Raw genomic sequence first — 26,756 nt, 5'->3', positions numbered from 1 at the left:
ATTACCTGGGCAGCGGGTGCTGCCAGCATCCAAGCCTCTGGGATAGACAGACGGCCGCTTCTCCCACTCGGCACCCGCTCTCAAGGCTCCAAGTCCTGGAGGGGCCGGTGCCTGTTCTCGCACCGTCCCTGGGGGTAAGAGAGGCTCTGTGTCTCCCGGTGGCCCCATGTAGGCCGCATCTCAGTTTCTTATCCCTTAACAAGTACCGACGTGAGGTGCCAATGACCCGGGTAAAGGAGGCTTTCTCTTAGGAAGGGAAAGTAGCGTCCCTTCTGAACCTTTCCCTCCGGATACAGGCACGCAGAACAGAATCAGGAAGGTCTCCGTCCCCTCTATTTCAAAAATGTAGTTACACAATTAGTTCCCACTTACAGCATGGCGTGCCTCCATGTCGATGTGGATGTATCTAACTTAAAAAACATTTTATGCCCTGGCCAATGTGGCTCAGTGGGTTGAGTGTCATCTCATGAGCCAAGAGGTCACAGATTAGATTCCCAGTCAGGGTACAGGCCTGGTTTGCAGACTCGATCCCTAGTAGAGGGCATGCAGGGGGCAGCCGATAGATGCTTCTCTCTCACTCGCTCCCTCTCCCTTCCTCTGTCTCTAAAAAATCAATAAAAACATATTTTTAAAAAAATAAATAAATAAAATAACTTTTATGTATTCTGTATCATGGCTCTAATTTGTGGAACCATAACCTGTGTGCCCACCTGTAAGGACAGGTCTAGTTTTCGCCACCACAGACAACACTGCAATGAACAGCTTTGTCCTACAATGAAGAACTGAGGCTTTTATTCCTGTCAGATTGAATCCCGAGCCTCAGAGGAGAATTACAGAATCACGGAACATGCACCCTGTTCATTCTAATAGACCCGCTAGATTATTTCCTCCCAAATTATTTCCTATTTCCACCAGCGTCTTTCACTACTTCGGCCACGAATAAGAAGCTCCGCTCACCACGCTCTCACCAGCTTTGAAGGCTCTGCTATTTTTCACCCACCGAGTTAGAAAATGAAGACAAAGAGAGGGGACCTGGGCTGCTCCCTCGGCCACCGCGGCCCGGCGCGAGGGGGGCTGTGGCGGGCTGTCCCTGGGCCACGGCGGCACGGTGCGAGGGGGGCCGTGGCGGGCTGTCCCTGGGCCACGGCGGCCCGGCGCGAGGGGGGCTGTGGCGGGCTGTCCCTGGGCCACGGCGGCACGGTGCGAGGGGGGCTGTGGCGGGCTGTCCCTGGGCCACCGCGGCCCGGCACGAGGGGGGCTGTGGAGGGCTGTCCCTGGGCCACCACGGCCCGGCGCGAGGGGGGCTGCGGCGGGCTGTCCCTGGGCCACCGCGGCCCGGCGCGAGGGGGGCTGTGGAGGGCTGTCCCTGGGCCACGGCGGCACGGTGCGAGGGGGGCTGTGGAGGGCTGTCCCTGGGCCACGGCGGCACGGTGCGAGGGGGGCCGTGGCGGGCTATCCCTGGGCCACTGCAGTCCGGTGCGAGGGGGGCCTGAGGCTGCTGTCCCCGCCGCTCAGCCATTCTGTCCTGAGTGTTCTGTTCAGTGGAATGCTCCCTGCGGATGTTGAAAGTGATTTTTTAAAGGTATTTTATGCCTATTCCCTTTGGTTCATCCACACACCACCCTCACAGCCCTCCCTCTTCCCGATACTCCTCCCTCCAGGGCTGCCTGCAGGTTGATGTGGTCCTGCTTTGGGCCACATATGAGGTGACCCCCGAGGGGCCCTGATGCAGCAGCAGCAGCAGCTGTCCTGTGCCTGGGCCAGCCCCCCCTGACCCCACTGGCCCCTGGAACCGCTCCCAGCTTGTCTTGTGCCCTTTCAGCTTGGAGCTGAGGGCCAGGTGGTCTCATGGTGACGGGGCCTGGGCGACCTGCTTCTGGAGCTTCCTGGACCCGGCTCTGCTGCGACCACTGCCATTTGCCTCTGCCCTCCGGGGCCCATCTCGTGGGGGGCGGGGGGCGCGGGCGGCCTCAAGGACCCAGGTGGAGGTGGCTCATCTCATTCCATCGTCACCTGAGTCTCAGGCGCAGGTGCTCGGCCTCCACTGTGGCCTGGGCACACCACCAGCGGCTTTGCCAATGGCACGGTGTTTTCTGTGCGGGTGGCCTAACTTGGAGCCAGAACCTAGGAGTCCATGCTGTGACTCTCTTACCGGGTTCACCCTCACACCTACATGGAGGCTCTTCCCAGCACAGGAGCACCCAGCGCCAGGACTCATAGAGTCCTTTCCTGCTCTCGTCCCAAACAAAGCTGGCAGCCTTGCCATGCCCACCGGGTCCATGGACTATGGAGCCTGTGGCCGTCGAGCACGATGCGTCCCCTGTAGTGGAGGGAAGTCCCCGGTGCAGTGGTTTTCCTCCCACGTTGTACGGAGGGTCCTGCAGTGCCCCGGAGGTGGGACCTGAACATCTTCGCTGCTGCTGCATTTGCCGGAACCTCCGGGGCTTACTTTCGCCGAGGACCCTCACAGGCTCGCTCCCCCAGCTCCATGAGCGCTCCATGGAGTGGTGTTCCCACGAAGGCCTGCAACAGCAGGTTTTGACCATTTTGGTCTCAGGACTCCTTTATATTCATCAAAATTATTATTACAAAGAGGTTTTGTTTACATGGGCTTTCTCTATGCAAATTTACTGGAATATTAATTTTAATGGAAAATTTCAAAACATATTTGTGTATTCATGCATTAAAAATAAAAATATTGCCCCGCGCCCGTCCCTGAGGGCAGGGCAGCCAGCTCCCAGGCGCCGCGGCTCCGGCCTCGCCGCCCCTCCCGAGGCGCAGCCGCCAGACCAGTGGAGCCCGGGCGCGGGGCGGGGGCGGGGCGCCGGGCCGGGGGATGCGGGGCCGCCGCGCAGCCCCCCGCCCTGAGAGCAGGAGACCGTCGCTCCGCCGCCCAGCGCCGCCCGCCCGCGCCGCTTCTCGCGCCCGGGCCCGTCGAGTTGGGGCGCCGGGCGGAGCCCTCGCCCGCCCGGTCAGGGCGCGCGTCGGGGAGGCAGAAACCATGGATCCCGGGTAGCAGCCACCGCCTCCATCGGCCCCGCAGGGCCCGGGGCAGCCGCCCGCGCAGCTCCGGCCGGGGCAGGGCCCGTCGTCCGGGCCGGGCAGCCGGCACCCCCGGGGTCCCAGGCGGCGCCACAGGCCCCCCCCCGGCCGGACACCAGATCGTGCACGTCCGCGGGGACTCGGAGACCGACCTGGAGGCGCTTTTCAACGCCGTCATGAACCCCAAGACGGCCAACGTGCCCCAGACGGTGCCCATGAGGCTCCGGAAGCTGCCGGACTCCTTCTTCAAGCCGCCGGAGCCCAAGTCCCACTCCCGACAGGCCAGTACTGATGCAGGCACGGCGGGAGCCCTGGCTCCACAGCACGTTCGAGCTCATTCCTCTCCAGCTTCACTGCAGCTGGGAGCTGTGTCCCCTGGGACACTGACCCCCACAGGAGTGGTCTCCGGCCCAGCAGCTACCCCCACTGCTCAGCACCTTCGACAGTCTTCTTTTGAAATACCTGACGATGTACCTCTGCCAGCAGGCTGGGAGATGGCCAAGACATATTCTGGTCAGAGATACTTGTTAAATCACATCGATCAGACAACAACATGGCAGGATCCCAGGAAGGCTACGCTCACCCAGATCAATGTCACAGCCCCCACCAGTCCACCAGTGCAGCAGGATATGGTGGACTCGGCCTCGGGTGCTCTTCCTGATGGACGGGAACAAGCCATGACTCAGGATGGAGAAATTTACTATATAAACCATAAGAACAAGACCACCTCTTGGCTAGACCCAAGGCTTGACCCTCGTTTTGGTAAAGGTTCATCTCAAAACCTTTCTAGTTATTTTTGATTATAATTTTTTGTACGTGAATTTGGGAAGGTACTTTTAAATAAAATTGCACTGTTTTGTAGTATTAAAAAATGACTGCTCACCACCCCCCCAAAAAAAATAAAAATAAAAATAAATTAAAAAAATAAAAAATAAAAATATTGCCCTAACCGGTTTGGCTCAGTGGATAGAGTGTTGGCCTGCGAACTCAAAAATAAAAATAGCAGCCTTGCCTGGTGTGGTTCCGTGGTTAGAGCGTCAGCCTGTACAATGAAGGGGTGTGAGTTGCTATTCCTGGTCCAGGGCATGTACATAGGTTGTGGGTTGGCCCCTAGCCCCCAGTCTGGGTGCTTGTGGGAAGCAACCAATCAATGTTTCTCTCTCTCTCTCTCTCTCTCTCTCTCTCTCTCTCTCTCTCCCCTCCCTCCCTCCCTCCCACTCTCTCTGAAAAACAATGGAGAAAATAGCCTCAGGTGAGGAATAACCAAAAACAAGCAAACAAACAAATAAACCCATTACATGTTTACATAAGTGACGTCTTTATGATAAACAACCATATTCAAAAAATGTTTGAATGGCATTGTTTAATATCGTTGCAAATCTCTTCCAGACACTGGAAGCTCATGACTGTCTCTGCATCCATCTGTGATGTTATGGTTTAAGTTTATGAGGAAAACCCAGCTGCACAGAAACTGTGAGCTGACAAGCAGAGGAGTGCTGCTTTTTAAAAATTATATACATATATATATACACTAGAGGCCGGTGCACAAAAATCTGTGTACTGAGGGGGGTGGGAGGAGGTCCCTCAGCCCGGCCTGTGCCCTCTCGCAGTCTGAGACCCCTCGGGAGATAACGCCCTGCTGGCTTAGGCCTGCTCCCGGGTGGCAGAGGGCAGGCCCAATCCCTAGGTGCAGCCCCTGGTCGGGCTCAGAGCAGGGCCATTGGGGAGTTGGGGCGCCGCCCCTGTCATGCACAGAGCAGGGCGGAATGGGAGGTTGCGATGCCACCCTCAGTCATGCTCAGGGTAAGGCCAATTGGGGGGTTGGGGCACTGCCCCCTGTCACACTCAAGGCAGGGTCGATGGGGAGGTTGCGATGCCACCCCCTGTCATGCACAGAGCAGGACCAATCAGGGGGTTGGGGCGCTGCCCCCTGTCACTCACAGAGCAGGGTCCATCGGGGGGTTGGGGCTCCGTACCCTGTCACGCACAGAGAAGGGTCGATCAGGGGGGTGGGGAGCTCCCTCCTGTCACACACAGAGTAGGGCCCATCAGGGGGTTGGGGAGCTCCCCCCTGTACGCACAGAGCAGGGCCGATCAGGGGGTTGAGAAGCTACCCCCTGTCACACACAGAGTAGGGCCAATAGGGGAGTTGGGGCACCGCCCCCTGTCACACACAGAGCAGGGCAGATCAGGGGGTTGGGGCGCTGCACCCTGTCACACACAGAGCTGAAGGGCGATCAGGGTGTTGGGAAGCTCCCCCCTATCAGGCACAGAGCAGGGCTGATAAGGGGGTCGGGGCGCCTTCCCCTGTCACGAACAGAGCAGGGCGGATAGGGAGGTTGTGGCCGCACCCCTTGTCACACACAGAGCCGCAGGGCGATCAGGGGGTTTGGGCGCTGCCCCCTGTCACACTGATCCCAGTGCTGGGAGGCCTCATGGCTCCGCTGATCCCGGTGCTGGGAGGCATATTACCCTTTTACTATATAGGATAGAGGCCTGGTGCACAGGTGGGGCCGGCTGGTTTGCCCTGAAGGGTGTCCTGGATCAGGGTGGGGGTCCCCACTGGGGTACCTGGCCAGCTTGGATGAGGGGATGATGGCTGTTTGCAGCTGGTCACACACCCTTCAGGGTGGGGGTCCCCACTGGGGTGCCTGGCCAGTCTGGGTGAGGGGCTGAGGGCTGTTTTCAGACTGGCGGGTGACTGAAGCTCCCAACTGCTCCTTTTTTTCTTTTTTGCCTTTTTTTAATTTTTATTTTTTAAATTAAACCTTTATTGTTCAGATTATTGCATTTGTTCCTCTTTTTTCCACCCATAACTCCCCTCCTCCCAGTTCCCGCCCCACCCTCCGCCCTCACTCCCCACCCACTGTCCTCATCCATAGGTGCACGATCTTTGTCCAGTCTCTTCCCGCATCTCCCACACCCCTTTCCCCCCCAAGAATAGTCAGTCCATTCCCTTTCTATGTCCCTGATTCTATTATGATCACCAGATTATTTATTCACTTGATTCTTAGATTCACTTGTTGATAGATACATGTTTGTTGTTCATAATTTGTATCTTTACCTTTTTCTTCGTCTTCCTCTTCTTAAAGGATACCTTTCAGCATTTCATATAATCCTGGTTTGGTGGTGATGAACTCCTTTAGCTTTTCCTTATCTGTGAAGCTCTTTCTCTGACCTTCAGTTCTGAATGATAGCTTTGCTGGATAAAGTAATCTTGGTTGTAGATTCTTGCTATTCATCACTTTGAATATTTCTTGCCACTCCCGTTTGGCCTGCAAAGTTTCTGTTGAGAAATCAGCTGACAGTCGTATAGGTATTCCCTTGTAGGTAACTGAGTTTCTTTCTCTTGCTGCTTTTAAGATTCTCTCTTTGTCTTTTGCTCTTGGCATTTTAATTATGATGTGTCTTGGTATGGTCCTCTTTGGATTCCTTTTGTTTGGGGTTCTCTGCGCTTCCCGGACCTGTAAGTCTATTTCTTTCACCAGGTGGGGGAAGTTTTCTGTCATTATTTCTTCAAATAGGTTTTCAATATCTTGCTCTCTCTCATCTTCTGGCACCCCTATAATTCTGATGTTGGTACGCTTGAAGCTGTCCCAGAGGCTCCTTACACTATCTTCGTATTTTCAGATTCTTTTTTCATTTTGCTTTTCCAGTTGGGTGTTTTTTGCTTCTTCACATTTCGAATCTTTGACTTGATTCTTGCACTCCCCTGGTCTGCTGTTGGGTATCTGTATAATATTCTTTATTTCAGTCAGTGTATGCTTAATTTCTAGTTGGTTCTTTATCATAATATCGAGGGTCTCATTAGATTTCTTGTAGATCTCATTAAGTTTATCGGCAGTTTCTAGAAAATTATTGAAAGACCTTAAAAGTGTGGTTTTAAGCTCTATATCCTCCAATTCTGACATTTGCGTCCTGTTTCTTTGTCTCTGCATTTTTTATGCTTTCTTGGTTCAACCCCTAGTGGTCTTTGTGCGCAGTCTTGTTGTAGTTAAGCCTTGATTGTTGTCGGCAATACCAGGGAGTGATTTGACCTCCAGGCCAACTGGCTATGAGAGTTAGCTGTGTCTGCAGTGGGAGAGCTTCTGTGCTGGATCTCTAGGGCGGTGCTAATCTAGCGTTTGCCTGAGGCTATCCCGAAAATGCCTCTGTGCAGGGCTTGGGCGGGGCAGGTTGCACGGGATCAACAGGGCTGTCGGAGCAAGCAGTTATGGCTGCTCTCAGTTATGTCTCTAGGGGCTCTGCCTCACAGAGTCCCAGTAACTGCTGCAAACCTCGGAGAGAAAGCTGCCTTCGAGTTCCAACCGAAGCCAGACAGTCCCGCTTCTCCCGTTTGAGTCTGGGTCCCTAGAGACTCACCCAGCTCTGGAGCTCAGTGTCTGAAACTCCCTCCCGATGGAAAACAACTACCGCGCCCTCCGCCGCCAGCCCGCTCCGCACGCACTCCACACCTGAGTATTTCACTTCAGCACTGCACCTCCTCTGAGTCTGGGTATGATATTCTCTTTCCTCCTAGTTGTAGAATTTCCGCTCAGCCAGCCTTCCTGTGGTTCTGGATGATGTCCGTTCTGTCTTTTAGGTGTATTTTTGATTGGTTGTTTGAGGCAGCAATCTCCGGCGTTAACCTATGCCGCCATCTTGGTTTCCTCTTTTTTCTTTTTATTCTGTGCCAGCTTTAGCTCTTAGGCTTGGCTCCAGCTCTAAAGCCTCCGCTGCTGAAAGCAGGTATCTGGTTTGTTTGGGTTCTATAATGGAAACACGGTTTCAACTCCAGCTCTGAGATCCGGGATGGCTGAAAGCAGGTTTCTGGGGTTTTGTTTGGCTTCTATATTTGTAACAATGTTTCAAACTGCAAGCTCAGAGGTCGGCAGCGGCAGGCGGGGAACGTTGGAGTCCTCCGTCACTGAAGCAAGCAAGCCTCATGTTCGCTTCAAGCTGCCTGGCTGCCGGCCGCCATCTTGGCTGGCAGTTAATTTGCATATCGCCCTGATTAGCCAATGGGAAGGGTAGTGGAGGTACGGCTAATTACCATGTTTCTCTTTTATTAGATAGGATTTCAGAGAGGAAGGAAGAGGGAGAGAGAGAGAGATAGAAACATCAGTGATGAGAGAGAATCATTGATCGGCTGCCTCCTGCACGCCTTCCACTGGGGATCGAGCCATAACCTGGGCCTGTGCCCTGACAGGGAATCAAACCTTGACCTCCTGCTTCCTAGGCCGATGCTCAATCCCGAGCCATGCCGGCTGGGCTAGAGGAGCATTTCAATAATCTTTTCGAATCATTACAGATGTGTTGCTGGGATGGTATTTCAAAGCATAATAAGTGGACGTTTCTTCAGGGTGTGCCGCAGTGTGTGATCTGAACTCAGCACTTTCTGTCCTCTGTTCTGCTACAATCCATTGGTGTATTTTGCCCTTTTTATTTTTTAATTAAATCTTTATTGTTCAGATTATTACATTTGTTCCTCTTTTTTCCCCCCCATAACTCCCCTCCTCCCAGTTCCCGCCCCACCCTCTGCCCTCACTCCCCACCCACTGTCCTCATCCATAGGTGCACGATCTTTGTCCAGTCTCTTCCCGCATCTCCCACACCCCTTTCCCCCCCAAGAATAGTCAGTCCATTCCCTTTCTATGTCCCTGAATCTATTATAATCACCAGTTCATTCTGTTCATCAGATTATTTATTCACTTGATTCTTAGATTCACTTGTTGATAGATGCATATTTGTTGTTCATAATTTGTATCTTTACCTTTTTCTTCGTCTTCCTCTTCTTAAAGGATACCTTTCAGCATTTCATATAATCCTGGTTTGGTGGTGATGAACTCCTTTAGCTTTTCCTTATCTGTGAAGCTCTTTCTCTGACCTTCAGTTCTGAATGATAGCTTTGCTGGATAAAGTAATCTTGGTTGTAGATTCTTGCTATTCATCACTTTGAATATTTCTTGCCACTCCCTTCTGGCCTGCAAAGTTTCTGTTGAGAAATCAGCTGACAGTCGTATGGGTATTCCCTTGTAGGTAACTGAGTTTCTTTCTCTTGCTGTTTTTAAGATTCTCTCTTTATCTTTTGCTCTTGGCATTTTAATTATGATGTCTTGGTGTGGTCCTCTTTGGATTCCTTTTGTTTGGGGTTCTCCGCGCTTCTTGGACCTGTAAGTCCATTTCTTTCACCAGGTGGGGGAAGTTTTCTGTCATTATTTCTTCAAATAGGTTTTCAATATCTTGCTCTCTCTCATCTTCTGGCACCCCTATAATTCTGATGTTGGTACGCTTGAAGCTGTCCCAGAGGCTCCTTACACTATCTTCGTATTTTCAGATTCTTTTTTCATTTTGCTTTTCCAGTTGGGTGTTTTTTGCTTCTTCACATTTCGAATCTTTGACTTGATTCTTGCACTCCCCTGGTCTGCTGTTGGGTATCTGTATAATATTCTTTATTTCAGTCAGTGTATGCTTAATTTCTAGTTGGTTCTTTATCATAATATCGAGGGTCTCATTAGATTTCTTGTAGATCTCATTAAGTTTATCGGCAGTTTCTAGAAAATTATTGAAAGACCTTAAAAGTGTGGTTTTACGCTCTATATCCTCCAATTCTGACATTTGCATCCTGTTTCTTTGTCTCCGCATTTTTTATGCTTTCTTGGTTCAACCCCTAGTGGTCTTTGTGCGCAGTCTTGTTGTAGTTAAGCCTTGATTGTTGTCGGCAATACCAGGGAGTGATTTGACCTCCAGGCCAACTGGCTATGAGAGTTAGCTGTGTCTGCAGTGGGAGAGCTTCTGTGCTGGATCTCTAGGGCGGTGCTAATCTAGCGTTTGCCTGAGGCTATCCCGAAAATGCCTCTGTGCAGGGCTTGGGCGGGGCAGGTTGCACGGGATCAACAGGGCTGTCGGAGCAAGCAGTTATGGCTGCTCTCAGTTATGTCTCTAGGGGCTCTGCCTCACAGAGTCCCAGTAACTGCTGCAAACCTCGGAGAGAAAGCTGCCTTCGAGTTCCAACCGAAGCCAGACAGTCCCGCTTCTCCCGTTTGAGTCTGGGTCCCTAGAGACTCACCCAGCTCTGGAGCTCAGTGTCTGAAACTCCCTCCCGATGGAAAACAACTACCGCGCCCTCCGCCGCCAGCCCGCTCCGCACGCACTCCACACCTGAGTATTTCACTTCAGCACTGCACCTCCTCTGAGTCTGGGTATGATATTCTCTTTCCTCCTAGTTGTAGAATTTCCGCTCAGCCAGCCTTCCTGTGGTTCTGGATGATGTCCGTTCTGTCTTTTAGGTGTATTTTTGATTGGTTGTTTGAGGCAGCAATCTCCGGCGTTAACCTATGCCGCCATCTTGGTTTCCTCTTTTTTCTTTTTATTCTGTGCCAGCTTTAGCTCTTAGGCTTGGCTCCAGCTCTAAAGCCTCCGCTGCTGAAAGCAGGTATCTGGTTTGTTTGGGTTCTATAATGGAAACACGGTTTCAACTCCAGCTCTGAGATCCGGGATGGCTGAAAGCAGGTTTCTGGGGTTTGTTTGGCTTCTATATTTGTAACAATGTTTCAAACTGCAAGCTCAGAGGTCGGCAGCGGCAGGCGGGGAACGTTGGAGTCCTCCGTCACTGAAGCAAGCAAGCCTCATGTTCGCTTCAAGCTGCCTGGCTGCCGGCCGCCATCTTGGCTGGCAGTTAATTTGCATATCGCCCTGATTAGCCAATGGGAAGGGTAGTGGAGGTACGGCTAATTACCATGTTTCTCTTTTATTAGATAGGATTTCAGAGAGGAAGGAAGAGGGAGAGAGAGAGAGATAGAAACATCAGTGATGAGAGAGAATCATTGATCGGCTGCCTCCTGCACGCCTTCCACTGGGGATCGAGCCATAACCTGGGCCTGTGCCCTGACAGGGAATCAAACCTTGACCTCCTGCTTCCTAGGCCGATGCTCAATCCCGAGCCATGCCGGCTGGGCTAGAGGAGCATTTCAATAATCTTTTCGAATCATTACAGATGTGTTGCTGGGATGGTATTTCAAAGCATAATAAGTGGACGTTTCTTCAGGGTGTGCCGCAGTGTGTGATCTGAACTCAGCACTTTCTGTCCTCTGTTCTGCTACAATCCATTGGTGTATTTTGCCCTTTTTATTTTTAATTAAATCTTTATTGTTCAGATTATTACATTTGTTCCTCTTTTTTCCCCCCCATAACTCCCCTCCTCCCAGTTCCCACCCCACCCTCTGCCCTCACTCCCCACCCACTGTCCTCATCCATAGGTGCACGATCTTTGTCCAGTCTCTTCCCGCATCTCCCACACCCCTTTCCCCCCCAAGAATAGTCAGTCCATTCCCTTTCTATGTCCCTGAATCTATTATAATCACCAGTTCATTCTGTTCATCAGATTATTTATTCACTTGATTCTTAGATTCACTTGTTGATAGATGCATATTTGTTGTTCATAATTTGTATCTTTACCTTTTTCTTCGTCTTCCTCTTCTTAAAGGATACCTTTCAGCATTTCATATAATCCTGGTTTGGTGGTGATGAACTCCTTTAGCTTTTCCTTATCTGTGAAGCTCTTTCTCTGACCTTCAGTTCTGAATGATAGCTTTGCTGGATAAAGTAATCTTGGTTGTAGATTCTTGCTATTCATCACTTTGAATATTTCTTGCCACTCCCTTCTGGCCTGCAAAGTTTCTGTTGAGAAATCAGCTGACAGTCGTATGGGTATTCCCTTGTAGGTAACTGAGTTTCTTTCTCTTGCTGTTTTTAAGATTCTCTCTTTATCTTTTGCTCTTGGCATTTTAATTATGATGTCTTGGTGTGGTCCTCTTTGGATTCCTTTTGTTTGGGGTTCTCCGCGCTTCTTGGACCTGTAAGTCCATTTCTTTCACCAGGTGGGGGAAGTTTTCTGTCATTATTTCTTCAAATAGGTTTTCAATATCTTGCTCTCTCTCATCTTCTGGCACCCCTATAATTCTGATGTTGGTACGCTTGAAGCTGTCCCAGAGGCTCCTTACACTATCCTCGCATTTTTGGATTCTTTTTTCATTTTGCTTTTCCGGTTGGGTGGTTTTTGCTTCCTCGCATTTCAAATCATTGACTTGATTCTTGCGCTCCTCTGGTCTGCTGTCGGGAGTCTGTATAATATTCATTATTTCAGTCCGTGTATGCTTAATTTCTAGTTGGTTCCCCAATATAACATCTAGGGTCTCATTAGTTTTCTTGTAGATCTCATTAAGTTTATCGGCGGCTTCTAAACAGTTCTTGAGAGACCTTAAAAGTGTGGTTCTGAACTCTATATCTTCCATTGACAATTTTGTCCTGTTTCTTTGTCTCCGCATTTTGTTATGCTTCCTTGGTGCACCCCCTAGTGGTCTTTGTGCGCAGTCTTATAGTTAAACCTTGATTGTTGTAGCTAATACCAGGGAGGGTTTGACCTCCAGGCCAAGTGGCTATGAGAATCAGCTGTGTCTGCAGTGAGAGAACTTCTGTCCTCTAGGGAGGTGCTAATCTAGCCTTTGCCTGAGGCTATCCGGCAAATGCCTCTGTGCAGGGCTTGGGCGGGGCGGGTCGCACAGGATCAACAGGGTGGGCCGGAGAGAGCAGTTATGGCGGCTCTCAGTCCTGTCCCCAGGGGCTCTGCCTCTCTGAGTCCCAGCACCCGCTGCAAACCTCGGAGAGAAAGCTGCACTCGCTCTGACCGAAGCCAGACAGTTCCGCTTCTCCCGTTTGAGTCTGGGTCCCTAAAGACTCGCCTGTATCTGGAGCTCAGAGTCTGCGACTCCCTCCCGATTGAAAACGCCAACCGCGCCCTCCGCCGCCAGGCCGCTCCGCGCACTCCGCACCTCAGAATTTGACTTCAGCACTGCGCCTCCTCTGAGTGTCCGTATGCGTTTCTCTTTCCTCCTAGTTGTAGGACTTCCACTCAGCCAGCGTTTCTGTGGTTCTGGGTGATGTCCGTTCAGTTTTTTAGTTTCACTTTTGAAGTAGTTGTTCAAGGCAGCAAACTCCAGCGTTAACCTATGCTGCCATCTTGCCTATTTTGCCCTTTGAAGTGGGTCTCTTATGCTCTGTGATTCTGCAGCACCACGCTCTAGTCATTGGGATGATAGTGGATCACTGAATCATCCAGACCTTCCCGATATGAACACCTCATTAAACAGGATTTTAAAATCACATTTGTTAATATTGCCATCAATAGCAGGTCTAAGCACCAGGAAGCTGTCAATGTCACAGTGGCAGAGAGACATTTTCCAAAATCCTGATTTTCACTTAGGCCTCCGATGTTATTTGGGGTCACCAGTCCTGTCGATTTCTTTAAAGTGAAGCCTCACTTCGTTTATTTGAGAAAATTCGTGCCAGATAGCTAAGCCTGAATCATCATAGTTTATCTGCCGGGAGTTCTTTCAAGTAAAAATGGTGTTTCATAAAAAAGCTGTTAGTTTGACTCACTTTATTTTAATGCAATCATCTCTTTAAAGACCCAGTTTCCAAACCAGCCACATTCTGAAGTATGGGGGTTAGGACATGAATGCTGAGGGAGAATTTACCACCAATTCAGCCCAGAGGTGGCAAACCAAGAACCTGTCTCTCAAAGTTGGCATTTTGGAGGCACTTTATGGCAGGCAGGAGTTCTGTGTGCTTGCATTTTTTAAGCTAAAATGATGGCCCTGCTTTAAGATGAAAAGCTCTGATGTTTCCTCTGTGTCTGTATGAGATAAACAGAATTTCCGCAGAGACTTCCGTTCCCCGGCACACACGCCAGTACGCGCCTTCCTTGTGAGCGCATCCTCCTTTGTTCTTAACTTCATGACACTCCAGGTTTCACAAAGCATCCTCAGTTATGCCAGGCAGGCCCCTGGGAGACCGCTGCTCACCTGACTGTCACAAGCGGCTGCACCACGCGGTGCTGATGGTCTGTATGGAGACACACCATCGCCGAGGCCTGCCTGCCAGAGAGGCAGCTCTCCACTCCTCCCGGCCGGGCCCTGAGACACGAACCCCAGCAGAATTGCTCAGAGCGTTTTTTTTTCAAAGAGAGGGTTCTAGTTAGAGCTCATCCCAGTTGTTTCTGTGATCCCCAGAAGGCAAAGTGCTGGAAATGAGCGCAGTTCTTCCCTGGGGCTGGAACCACACACACAAGAGCACGGCACACAGGCAGCCACCATCGCTGCGTTTAAGGGACATTTGGAGAAGCATCACTGCAAAGCGTCTTGTATCTAATGAACAACATGTTCATCAACATTTCCTAGTAGCACCCTCGCTCTGGGCCCAGTGCGCGAGTCCCTCTCCGTGTACTCTCTTTACACTATTAGAAACCGAATCTTGTAACAAGACATGTGTCTTCTGCCCTAGCCCATTTGGCTCAGTGGATAGAAGGGTCCTGGGTTCAAATCTGGTCAAGGGCGCATGTCCAGGTTGTGGATCCCCAGTAGGGGACCTGCAGGAGGCAGCCGATCAGTGATTCTCTCTCATTATTGACGTTTCTATCTCCCTCTCCCTCTCCCTTCCTCTCTGAAATCAATAAAAATACTAGTGTGTATATATATATATATATTTTTTAAAAGACATGTGTCTCCTTTTTAAAGTAGCTTAAAGGCCACCCAACTGTCAATGTACAGAGTTCATGACACCCACTCTATGCACTTAAAATATGCGTACTGCCACTTTATTTCCTTGGTGCCACCTTTTTCCTCATCCCCACTTATGTGATCTTGCATATCACGTGTCTTTTTGTGCAGTGCCTGAAGTCATAGCCTCTGGGCAGGAGCTTTCAATATTTTCTCAGCTGCTGTGGATGTGTGTATGTATGTGAGCATGCATGGGGAAAGAACTAAATGCCCCCCCTTTAGGTGAGATGGCGCTTTTCAGACAACTTGTGACCGATGTTCCCTTCCCTGGAAGTGAGCTTGGCAGAGCCCACTGGAGTCTGGCAGGTTCTCTGCGATGCTGGAAAGTGGACTAAAGGTGCTGGCTCCACCGCAGCCTCTCCAGGAACAGCGGTAACTGATATCTTGCCTTTTCCCCTTAAAGGAAAACCGCCTTTGAAGAGAAGACCTGGGTGGGGGAGGGGTGTAAGAGGGAGGCAACTGAAATCTCTGGAGAAAAAAAAGCCAGTGATATTATCTTAGACCCTAAACTGGGACACCTGCACTAAAGACAAGCACCTGCGCAGAGCTGGGGGCCCGCTTGGGTATCCGGACCACCCCTGGGAGATGTGGGTAGGGGGCGGCTTGAGGAACATTTCAAGGAAAGTTCGTTGGGCCTGTCCCACGTGGCTCAGTGGTTGAGCGTGGACCTATGAACCAAGAGGTCACGGTTTGATGCCCTGTCAGGGCACATGCTCAGGTTGAGGGCTCCCCAGTGTGGGCATGCAAGAGGCAGCCAATCAATGATTCTCTCCCATCATTTTTAAAAAAATATATATTTTATTGATTTTTTACAGAGAAGAAGGGAGAGGGATAGAGAGTTAGAAACATCGATGAGAGAGAAACATCGATCAGCTGCCTCCTGCACGCCCCCCACTGGGGATGTGCTCGCAACCAAGGTACATGCCCTTGACCGGAATCGAACCTGGGACCCCTCAGTCCGCAGGCCGACGCTCTATCCACTGAGCCAAACTGGTTAGGGCTCTCTCCCATCATTGATGTTTCTATCTCCCTCTCCCTTCCTCTCTGAAATCAATACAAATTATATATATAAAGGAAAGTTCATTGATACACTTGCTCCCCTCAGGAACTTATTTCAGGGAAAAGCGACAGAACCGCGGACAGCACCAAATGAGAGAAAGCGCTAGGTGCAGAGAGGCGGCAGCACCACGGACAGCGACAGCACTGCAGCTGGGGTGAGAGGTGGGGAGGGGCGACGTTATCAGCTGACTCTGACGTAGCCTGGGTCCCCTGTGTGATAAAGCTGGTCCGGGTGGGCACGCTGGGATTCCCTCCCCGGAGCTGCAGCCCCAGACCGGGTGGGGCAGGGGCAGCGGAGGCGGGTCCCGAAAGCACCAGGTCCCGGCTTGGCTTCCCGCATGCAGTCGAGGCTGCCGCCTGCCGCCTGGAGCGAGGGGCGGGCACACGGGCAGCGCGCCTGGGAGTCCTGTTCTGACGCACCACCCTTTTCGCCCAGCTTCTTCCCGGCTTGGGAGATGCTTGGCTACGGGTGACCAGATTGCTGTCTCCGCCAAGGCGGGGAGCCCCGGGCGGGCGGCGGCAGCTGAGGCGGGCCTGGCTGAGACACGGCTCCCGGGCCCCGCTTCCCTAGCCCCGGAGGGGTTCAGACCTGCTTCTGCGTGTAGCGCAGCGCCTCCTCTCCGCCACGCCATCTCCCACAGATGCTCACGGGCAGCAGATCCCAGCAGCCCTACCACTGCCCAGTGACCACTTATGTCCTCTTGAAAGCCCTCGGCACGCACCCTGGGCCGGGCTTCTGACCCAAGATGGATTTGCCTGGGAACCTAACGACCAACCTCAGCCTGGGCACAGAAGACCCGCGCCCCCGCCCGGCCCGCCTCTCGGTGCTCGGAGCGTTTGTGCTGACCTTGCTCGGCTGTCTGGTGGCAGCGACCTTCGCCTGGAACGCGCTGGTACTGGCGACAATTGCGCATGTGCGCACCTTCCACCGCGCTCCGTACAACCTGGTGGTGTCCATGGCCGTCTCGGACGTGCTGGTGGCCACGCTGGTCATGCCGCTGAGCCTGGCACATGAGCTGGCCGGGCGTCGCTGGCGCCTGGGCGCGCGGCTGTGCCAGCTGTGGATCACGTGCGATGTTCTCTGCTGCACAGCTAGTATCTGGAGTGTGATGGCCATCGCGCTGGACCGCTATTGGTCCATCACGCGCCACCTGGCGTACACGCGGGGCACACGTCGGCGCGTCTCCAACCTCATGATCGCGCTGACGTGGGCGCTGTCCGCGGCCATCTCGCTGGCGCCGCTGCTCTTCGGCTGGGGGGAGATCTACTCAGAGCACCGGGAGGCCTGCCAGGTGAGCCGCGCGCCCGCCTACACCGTGGTCTCCACACTGAGCGCCTTCTACCTGCCGCTGGGCGTGGTGCTGTTCGTGTACTGCAGGATCTACAAGGCAGCCCGGCTGCGGCTGAGCTTCCGGAGGAGCAACAGCGTGCATCCTGCGCCGAAGACTGTGCAGGTGCGTGTCAGACCCTCAAACCTGTCAGCTCTGTCCTGGCTTTATCCCCAACACCCCTCCTCCCCAGGCGTGTAGAAAGTGGGACTTTTAAATTTTTTGTGCTTTTTAAGGGAGGGGGCAGGGCAGGGCGGGTGTTGGGTGGAAGACCAAAAGAAAGCATCAGACTGTCTTTGCTGGGACACGCTCAGCATCCCAGAGCCGATAATGACTTTACCACCTTGGAGGGATGACTTCCTTGCATGTAAAATGAGGGTCTGGACCACTTAATTCTACAGCGTCCCATTTGGCTCTAAAATTAGAGCATCTGAGGAAGTCAGTGCCTGGGCTACACCGGGTCACCTGGCAGCATCCTGCCCTTAGAGGGGCTGTCCAAGCAGGAGGGCTGAGGGGTGGGGGGAGTGACTGGGCAGGAAGATGGCCATACAGTAGGCCACCCACATTAGTATTTCAACTCAGTCCATTTCTTCCTTTGCAAATTAAAGCAACTAATTTTGCAAACTGTGGTTTCTCCCTGATTCCTGAGTGTGGCATCCTGCTGCAAGATTAAAGCTGTTTCCACACCTGCCCCAGGGCCGGCCTGTGATCCGGACTCCACTGCCCCACTCGGCCTGGGGCCTCATGACCCCTCGGGCCCTGTGTGTGCAGCCCAGGGCCACTCTTTCGCCTCCTGGCAAAGCCGCAGGAGGAAGTCAAAGACAGGCAGCCCGCCAGCCCCCTGCAAGCGGCTTTAATGTGTGACAGTGGTGACAGCACCAGGAGGGCTCTTTTCTCATTTTCATTGTTAAATCTTAATAATCTGACTCTGTGGCTCAAAATGTGGGAACCATCTGAGGACCAATCCAGGGTCTGTGGACTGCTCTTCCCCCGCCCCAACTCAGTGCCAAAGATGACCCTTCGAACCTAATTAACATATACAAGTGCAAAGCCCCGTTTTCTACGGTTGGTGCTGGGAGAACAGGTACATTCAATTAAGCAGCCTGGGCACGTCTGGGCTGGTGGGAGGGATGAGAGAATGATGACGATGGCGTCTTTGTCATGAAGAGCCTGTCTAGTGCAGCAGTGAGGCACCTACTGTGAGTTCTGGCAGGAGCTGATTCCAACCATCATCAGTCAGGCAAGCCTGGAGGGACCAGCGGTGTAGGTTAGGGAGGAAGGAGAGAGCTACACTCGAGGGGAAAGAAGGAAAAGGGCAGAAGCTACCTGTGCTTTTATCCAGAGCAATGTTCTCAAACGGGGATGATTTTGCACAGACACACACACACCACCCCCCTCTCCCGGGACATTTGGGACATCGGGACACATTTCTATTGTCTTGGGAAGGGGGTGCTATGGCACCTCGTGTGCAGAGGCAGGGCTCGGCCAGAGCTTCGCCCAAGGCCCAGCGCCCACAGCAAAGACTTCCTCAGACCAACATGCCCGCAGCGCCAGATCTGATCTATTAGATTTCCAAACCAACAAAGAGGCGATAGGCAAGAGTGCCGCCCACGTACCTGGGGCTCACGTGTGCGGGCTCCCGCCCCAGCTCCCTGTCAGGAAAAAAGGCTGCCTTCCAGGCCCTTCTTCATGGACCCTCTTCTGCCACCTGCTGGTAAAGACCGTTTACATTCAGTACCAAACACACTTTAAAAGGGAGCCGCAGTTACAATTCCTTCTGGGCTCACTGAGCAGGACGAGGGCGCTCACTGCCTTGGAGACAACAGAAGCAAAGCATCGTGACATCTTTGTGCTTTTACATCTATTTTTGGCACGGTTTCGCTTTTCTCTCTCCCTCCCCCCGATCACTTTGAAACATGCGTCCCTTGGCTCTGCAGGGCCTCTAAGGGACCTGGCTCTGCCTGTGACACGGGCTGCCTTTGTCCTCACGTTCCTGTGAGGGTTAACGACCATCCACGATAGCAGGCGCCTGTTTCCACATGCAGTTCCACTGCAAACTAGCGGTGTTAGCCGGGGAACACACACATCGTCCCTGTTTCTTATCTGCTGAACTTTATTCACACACACACACCGAAAGCCCAGCCCCTGGCAGACCCCGAGGTGGGGATGGACAACGGGAGAGAGACAGGCCTTGCGTCACAGATGATGAAAGCACCCCCAAAGCTCAGGAACAGAGGCACTGAATTGATGGCTTACTTGTGCCCAGGAGAGCCAGGCTGGTCCGGCGCAGCCTCCCGGAGCATAGCGGCCTGCTGACCTCCAATGGCATTTGGGGGAAGAGTGGAGCTCCCCCGGGTGGGCCTCTGAGGTGTGAGGGGTCTATTGTCTGGTGAGCAGTTTTGTTGTTTGGCTGTTGCTCCGGTGGGAGTGGATTGGAGGGTGCCTCCGAGGTTGCCAGACTTTCAGAAGCAAGGGGCTGCCACTGGCGGGTGGGCTTGCAAAACTGTCCTTGAGATGAATTGTTCTTGATCGACAGAGTTTCAGACAGGCTCTGGGCTACAGAGCACCCGGTCTGGCCCTCAATTTGTAGGGACACTTAGTTCTCAATCCCCCACTCTTGGTACTCACTCAGCCAAAGCTTCAAGCGAGACCCCCAAGCTCTGTCTGGATCTTCATTGCTGCTTTGGGGTCTCCTTGCAGATGAAGTTTCATCTGTGGAGACCTGGTGCTCAGGGAGCAGCTCAAGTTGCGTGATTGTGAACCGCTGGCCAGGCAGGGCCAGGCCCGCCTCAGTGGGCAGTAGACGTGCATTTTCTTGAAGCTCTGATGCTCTCCGCAGGAAGGTCACTTCAGTTCATTGAGCTTTGACCAAGACATCGAACCACTCTGAGACAAACCACAGGTGTTATAAGAAGCGCCTGGAAGATCTCCCAAGGTAGGAGCCAGGGTCTCCAGTCCCGATCCAGAAGGCAAGTCCCAAAGGTTCCAGCGTCCATCTGTCCATCTGGGGCAGCCAGGCTGCCTTTTCTTTTGCTTCAAAGGAGATTGTTTTGCCTCATCTGTGGTGTTAATGGAGGGAGGGAGCATTAAGTGTTCGCTGTGGGGTAGATGCCTCCCTGATTGGCCCAAGGAAAAGCTCTTCGCCAAGACCACTTGGGTTAAGCTATTTTAACCTACGCCCAGAGCTCAAGCTACATAAACATAATCTACTCCCAACCTTTGTTCTTTTACATCGAAACCTGACTCTCATGGGTGGCCACTCTCCCTAGGAACCCTTCCCCTGAAGAATTTTATCTCTTTGCACTCTTGTCAGGAGACAGAGGCCTTTGAGGGCACTGGGGAGTTCGTTCTTGGAATGGCCCAGCTCCTGGTCCTACTGAACACAGAGTCTTGGCTCTGGAACAACACAAAAAAGCCTGATTCCAACACAGGATAAAGAAACTGGAACAAGAGAGGTGATCCACTCGGGGGTCATGGCAGGGCGCTGTCTGCGCGGACCATCATGACAGTCTCCTCTTCAAGGTGCTTGGCATAACGGCCAGCACCCATGCTGCTTTGCTGCCGCCCCCGAAGAACCTCGGCTCAGGGCTCTTTTGGAGGCATCAAAGCACCAAGTGACATGCACTCATGTTCATTGTTTAGAGAATACCTGGCGATGAGTTTACATAGCAAGTAAAGAAGTGAATCTTTCTGAAACACACCAATTATTAGTTTTTGTGCCTGTCTTCTATTTTAGCAATTTTATATGTTTAGTCATTGAGCAACCTGGCTTTCTGTTAAAAAAAAAAAAAATTGGATTTTAGCTCTAGCTGGTTTGGCTCAGTGGATAGAGCCTGGGAACTGAAGCGTCCTGGGTTTGGTTCAGGTCAAGGGCACATGCCCGGGTTGTGGGCTCAATCCCCAGGAGGGGGTGTGTAGGAGGCAGCTGATCAATGATTCACTTTCATCATTAATGTTTCTATCTCTCTCTCCCTCTCCCTTTCTCTCTGAAATCAATCCTATATAATAAAAGCCTAATATGCTAAGTGTCCAGTCAACCAGTTGGTCGTTTAACTAATCAAAGCATAATATGCTAATGATATGCTAAGGCCGCTCAACTGCTCGCTCTGACATGCACTGACCACCAGGGGGCAAATGCTCTGACTGGTAGGTTAGCTTGCTGCTGGGATCTGGCCAATTGGGACTGAGCAAGATGGGCTGGACACACCCTGGAGCTCTCCTGCAGTCTCTAACCAGCCCCGATAATGCACTGGTGGGGTCCTTCAGCCTTGCTTGTGCCCTCTTGCAATCTGGGACCCCTCAGGGGATGTCAGAGAGCCAGTTTCAACCTGTTCTCACAGTGGGAGTGCCAGAAGCTGGGCTCACGGCTGGCAAGCACAGCGGAGGTGGTGCGAGTCTCTCCTACCTCCGCAGCAGTGCTAAGTATGTCTGACTGATGACTTAGACCCACTCCCCACAGAGAGTGGGCCTAAGCCAGCAGTCAGACATCCCCTGAGGGCTACCAGACTGTGAGAGGGTGCAGGCTGGTCTGAGGGATCATCCCCTGAGTGCACAAATTTCATGCACTGGGCCTCTAGTAAGTATATGTATATTTTAAATTGGATTTTATCAGAGAGATTGGACAAATGATATATCAAATTTGGTATTATCCCTTTTGCTTTTAACATAATACAACAAACCATGGTAAGGTAGGATTTGGTACCAGGGTATCAATGTTCTGTTTGGGGCAGAGACACTTCTTCAATTACAGAGACACAATCATGATAATCCCCCCACAGGCTAAGGATTATACAGTGAGTCACATGCTCTTCGACTGGTGGATGAGCAATAGGAGAAGGAGGGCATGACGACGATTCACAGTGAGCCGGCTAGTAGAAAATGTTGGTGGTTTCTGGTAGCACCTGTATGGCAACATACAATTTAAAGTATTAATATAGGTTCTGAGGATGTGTTGACTTAGTGAACTGAGGCCTGGCATTCGCTGAGGCAAGGAGGCGAAGCCTCAACGACTGGCTGTTATGGCTCAGGCTTCAGCAGGCAGTTCTTTGCCAGGTGTCACATGGTCAAGTTAACCCACCTAGAGCATGGCCTGGAATGGTCATATTTGTACAAAAAGGCAGATTCACGCCTCAGCCAATTTGGCTCAGTAGATAGAGCATCGGCCTGTGGACTGAAGGGTCCCAGGATCTATTCTGGTTAAGGGCACATGCCCAGGTTGTGAGCTCAGTCCCCAGTATGGGCATGCAGGAGGCAGCCGATCGATGGTTCTTTCTCATCACTGATGTTTCTATCTCTCTTTTCTTCTCCCTTCCTCTCTGAAATAAATTTAAATATATATATGTGTGTGTGTGTGTGTGTGTGTGTGTGTGTGTGTGTGTTTTGTTAAGGCAGATTTATGATAACACAGGGAGAATAAGTCTGTGCTCTTGTGCATTTCGCTCCAATTTGTCTTTCTGTCTGTGGACTCTAGGACCACTGCTTTTTCTCCAGTGATGTCTGAATTATACACAATGTAGGTATCTTGTGTAGCGATGGGCTAATGTGGTCATGTCTCAGAACAGTGGCACTTCCTGTACGGAAGCAGAGCCCACAATCATGATATCCCCCCACGGGCTGAGAGAAGGAGGTGTGCTACAGACACGCAGAGGAGTCTTCTCATGGTGATCTGGACATATCAGCTGCAAGGTGGTGTAGGATTGTTCAAGATTTTCGCTGCTTCAAGTTTTCTATGAAACAAAATTGTCTTTTCCTCAAGCCTTTTAAAATTTACTCTGTAGCCACAAATTGGTCCTTCATTATCTTCTTTCACCATATGCTGTAATCCAGGGGTCCTCAAACTACGGCCCGTGGGCCACATGCGGCCCGCCGAAAACATTTATCCGGCCCGCCGGGTGTTTTTGCCGCCGCTGCCTGTCCTGCTTAGCAGCCAACTCGTCCCAGGCCCGCAGTGCGCATGTGCGGAATGTCTGAGGGACAGTGAACTGGCCCCCTGTTTAAAAAGTTTGAGGACCTCTGCTGTAATCAATCTTTTTAAAAGAAATGTCTTCTATTTGGATTTTGTTTTTTGAACTTATTACAAGTTAATTTGCTTGTTTCCCCGTTAGACACCTGAAGTTGCAGGCTGACGGGCCTTCTGTTCTGTAATCGTGGGCGTGGTGGTAGGTACAACAGCACCCATACAAACAGAGCGCTGGGTTGTAATCCATCTAAATCTAGACAATTCCCCTTGGCAGTTTAGAGGGACAGGGACTTGCTGGCCCTTCACGAAGCTTCTGCTTCCCTTTTCCAGAGGGTCCCTGCTCAGGAGCCCCAGACGCTGTTCTCCGCCCGCCACGGCACTGTCACCTTCCAGGCAGAGGGGGACACGTGGAGGGAGCAGAAGGAGCAGAGAGCCGCCGTGATGGTGGGCACTCTCATTGGGGTGTTTGCCATCTGCTGGATCCCCTTCTTCACCACGGAGCTCGTCAGCCCCCTCTGCGCCTGCGACCCCCCTGCCCTCTGGAAGAGCGTCTTCCTTTGGCTCGGCTACTCCAACTCCTTCTTCAACCCCCTGATCTACACGGCCTTCAACAAGAGCTACAGCAACGCCGTCAGGAGCTTCTTCTGTCGGCAGCAATGAGTCCCAGGACCTGGGATTAAAAAGGGCTAATTCCAGAACTCAGCGAAATCTTCAGTGTGGCCTGCGTCCCCATCCCCGGCTGGCAGCACACAGCCAGACCAGCCCCTCAGTTCTCCCGTGGCCTTCAAAGCCCCCTTCTCCATCCCAGCCGGGAAGGCGGCCGCCGGGCCGATGCGGTGACCTCTTTATCTCATAGATCTACGCTTTCTCATTCTGCACCTAGTAGCTACTTTGCCCACTAAGTGCCCTTTCCTCTCCCAAATCCAGCATGGCCATCATCCTCATGCCTGAGAAATCAAACATGGCATGTGCAAGGGAGGAAATAAAATAATATGGGCAGGTTGAGAAGGAATTTGAAAAATGAGTAAGAAGTTATAATGGGGACCTGGGGGCGAGGCGGGGTAGGAAACCATCATTCCAAGTATGAAATGGTCCCTATTTCAAATTTTTCTTTCCATGGTCCTGATGGTGCACCCTAATATTTATTGTGTGTCCCAATATTTGACTGCAAAATACTGCCTCTAACCATAATAAAGCCCATAACTGTGTCTGCAAGACCAGTGAGTATTGACTCCGTGGTTTCGTTTGTTTTTAATCCTCACCCGAGAATGTCTTCATTGATTTTAGAGAGAGAAGGGAAAAGGCTAGAGAGAGAGGAGAGAGAAACATTGATGGGAGAATCATCGATCAGTTGCCTTCCAGAGATCGACTGGGGATGGAACCCGAAACCCAGGTATGTGCTGTGACCAGGAATCAGATCCACAACCAATCTGTGCACTGACAACACTCCAACCAACTGAGCCACACCGGCCAGGACTGTGGTTTATTTGTGGCAAACACACACACACACACACACACACACACACACACACCCCTATGGATGAGGCAAAAGTTCTAATTGGCCAGTTGATCCTAAAATGCAACAATCCACCAACTTGGAACAGGAACTAAAAGTCAACTCAAGCACTTCCTTCCATGTTGAAGCAACAGTTCATGAACATAGAAAATCCACCCATTTCGTAGAATCTGTCAAACTTGCTTATTTGCTATGGTTTCATTTGTATGACTTGTGTTCAAGTGTTGCCGAACCAAGATCTTTATCCTGGAATCATGAATTTAGAGGAAAGCAATCATCATAAAGTTGTTGACTTCTTAAATATAGTTTTATAACCAAGGACTGTGGAGGCACACTCACCAAACACACGCATTTTAAGGGGATAGCAGGTAAATTTGCTAATTGCGATTTTGCTATTGGTATGTGAGTCCTACACTGAGGCCAACACTGGTAACTGAGGAGAGAGGCAGAAATATGGTGAAATGTGGCCTTAGTCCTTCACAAATTGACACGTATGTGAAACTGCTGAGGGGAGACAGTTAAATGACGAAGCTGTTCATATGCTCATATAAAGCCCAGGTCATTATACAAAACTTTTTTTTATTGATTTCAGAGATAAAGGAAGAAGAGATAGAAACATCAATGATGAGAGAGAATCATTGATCGGCTGCCTCCTGCATGACCCCCGCTGGGGATCGTGCCCATAACCTGGGCATATGTCCTGACCAGGAATCAAACCATGACCTCCTGGTTCATAGGTGATTGTTCAAGCACTGAGCCACACCAGTCGGGCTGTACAAAACTTTTAAAAGATCTTGGGCAACAGAACTGCTTGCGCTCTGCTATGCCCCCAACCCTTGAATGCATGAATTTAAAAATGAGGTATTATAATAACCTGCAAGCATGATAATACATATAATTATACACATGCATTCTTTACTAGAAATAAATTATAAAAATTAAGATGTCACACAGGAAAACTGTTAATTTGTGGTCTCAGTCTTGCATTTACTGCAAAGATGAGCTTTATTTGCAGAACCTGAGCGGGAAAGGACACAGTGCAGCTGTGTGAGTTCATGGCTGATGACGCTAAATGCGGACAGCTTACCTCAGGAAGCAGACGCAATCGAGCATTTCTTTGCAAACTTTCTTAGCTATTGCTTCTTTCTGTCACTTGAAGTCCTACACCTACCAGTTTTTTTAAATACAGACTGTTCGCTATTGAGCTAGCTCCCCGACTATCAGCAGGAACCAGCAAGACCACCGAAAACCACCATGTCCCGGTGTTTATAACAAGGCCGGTGCTTCCGAAACTTCATTCAGTGCCGCAGAGAACAGAGCCGGCGGGCCGCGGGGAGATGACGTCAGGATCGAGGGGAGACTTGCCCGTCTATTCTATCGGCAAGTCCACAGACATGGTTATGCCACTCGGTCGTGTCAGCGCTTGTATTACGGTTCACAGAAGACTTACCTCCTGCGAACTCCAGCACTGTGAGGCTTCAGGGAGATGCCCCCCGTTCGTCTGTGGTTTCCAAGGCCCCCGGGCCCTCCCCGGGATCCCGCCCGCCTCTGTGGAGGAGGATGTCATTCTAATATTAACTTCAATCTCCGACGGAGGTTTTATTCATCTTTTCCTAGCAGATATGTTTGTTGTTTTATTCCATATGTACCCAGCACCTCCCAGATGTCACTGAAAACACATATGTATAAGCCAAGCATTGCCTGCGAGGAGGAGGAAGTGGAATTAATTCCCTTACTTCCCTTTCAATACTGCAGTTGTTGGTGCCTAAGTGAGAGGTGTTACAACAGGCAAACACTGGCAGTATCTCGGGTGCAGTTCCAATGTTCACAAAGCCCCTTCGCTCTAGGCCGTGGCATAATGTGAGCAAGTAACATGCCGCCCACAGAGGGTAGTCGCTGCTGCACCTTTATCAGGGGGGGCGCTGGGAGGGGTGGTGCTGCCCTGGGGAGGGTCTCTCACTGCTGACTTCCCATCCTCAGTGCCCTCCTGAAGGGCCGTCAGGGAAATGCCTTGCCCACCAGGGCCCAGGAGGGAACATACTTGAGACCAATGTCTGCCCCGCTAACCATAAGCCAGCTCACCTTCGCCCAAGCGCCTAGGCAGACTTCCCACCTTCCAGGAGTCCATGGGCTGGCGACCGGCTTCTCCAAATGATGCAGGAGCGCTGCTGGTGGAGGACACTGCTCTCTGCTTGGGGAGCCCCCGGGACTGCAGGCCGAGCTCTGCTCCCCCAGCTCTGCCAGGCACTGCATGCAGG

The 26,756-nt window shown here is 51.6% G+C and overlaps 1 protein-coding gene and 1 pseudogene across 1 annotated transcript; both read left to right on the top strand.

Annotated features, from left to right (window-relative positions):
- The first annotated feature begins 3,001 nt into the window (after window positions 1-3,001).
- On the top strand, window positions 3,002-3,926 carry LOC118679420 (annotated as a pseudogene).
- A 12,066-nt stretch (window positions 3,927-15,992) lies between these two features.
- On the top strand, window positions 15,993-24,172 carry HTR5A (5-hydroxytryptamine receptor 5A). Its single transcript, XM_036356180.1, has 2 exons — window positions 15,993-17,149; window positions 23,313-24,172. The coding sequence occupies exons 1-2, from the start codon at window positions 16,442-16,444 to the stop codon at window positions 23,640-23,642; spliced, it is 1,038 nt and encodes a 345-aa protein (XP_036212073.1). The 5' UTR covers window positions 15,993-16,441; the 3' UTR covers window positions 23,643-24,172.
- The last annotated feature ends 2,584 nt before the right edge of the window (window positions 24,173-26,756 follow it).

The sequence above is a fragment of the Myotis myotis genome, unplaced genomic scaffold, assembly GCF_014108235.1.
Source record: "Myotis myotis isolate mMyoMyo1 unplaced genomic scaffold, mMyoMyo1.p scaffold_m19_p_25, whole genome shotgun sequence".
Lineage (NCBI taxonomy): Eukaryota > Metazoa > Chordata > Mammalia > Chiroptera > Vespertilionidae > Myotis > Myotis myotis.
Note: the sequence above shows the minus strand (reverse complement) of the source record. Positions and strands in the feature narration are given on the sequence as shown.

Coding starts and splice junctions, on each gene's coding strand:
- HTR5A (XM_036356180.1), top strand. CDS start 16,442: ATGGATTTGCCTGGGAACCTAACGACCAACCTCAGCCTGGGCACAGAA. Junction 17,150..23,312: donor CTGCGCCGAAGACTGTGCAG/GTGCGTGTCAGA, acceptor TCCCTTTTCCAG/AGGGTCCCTGCTCAGGAGCC.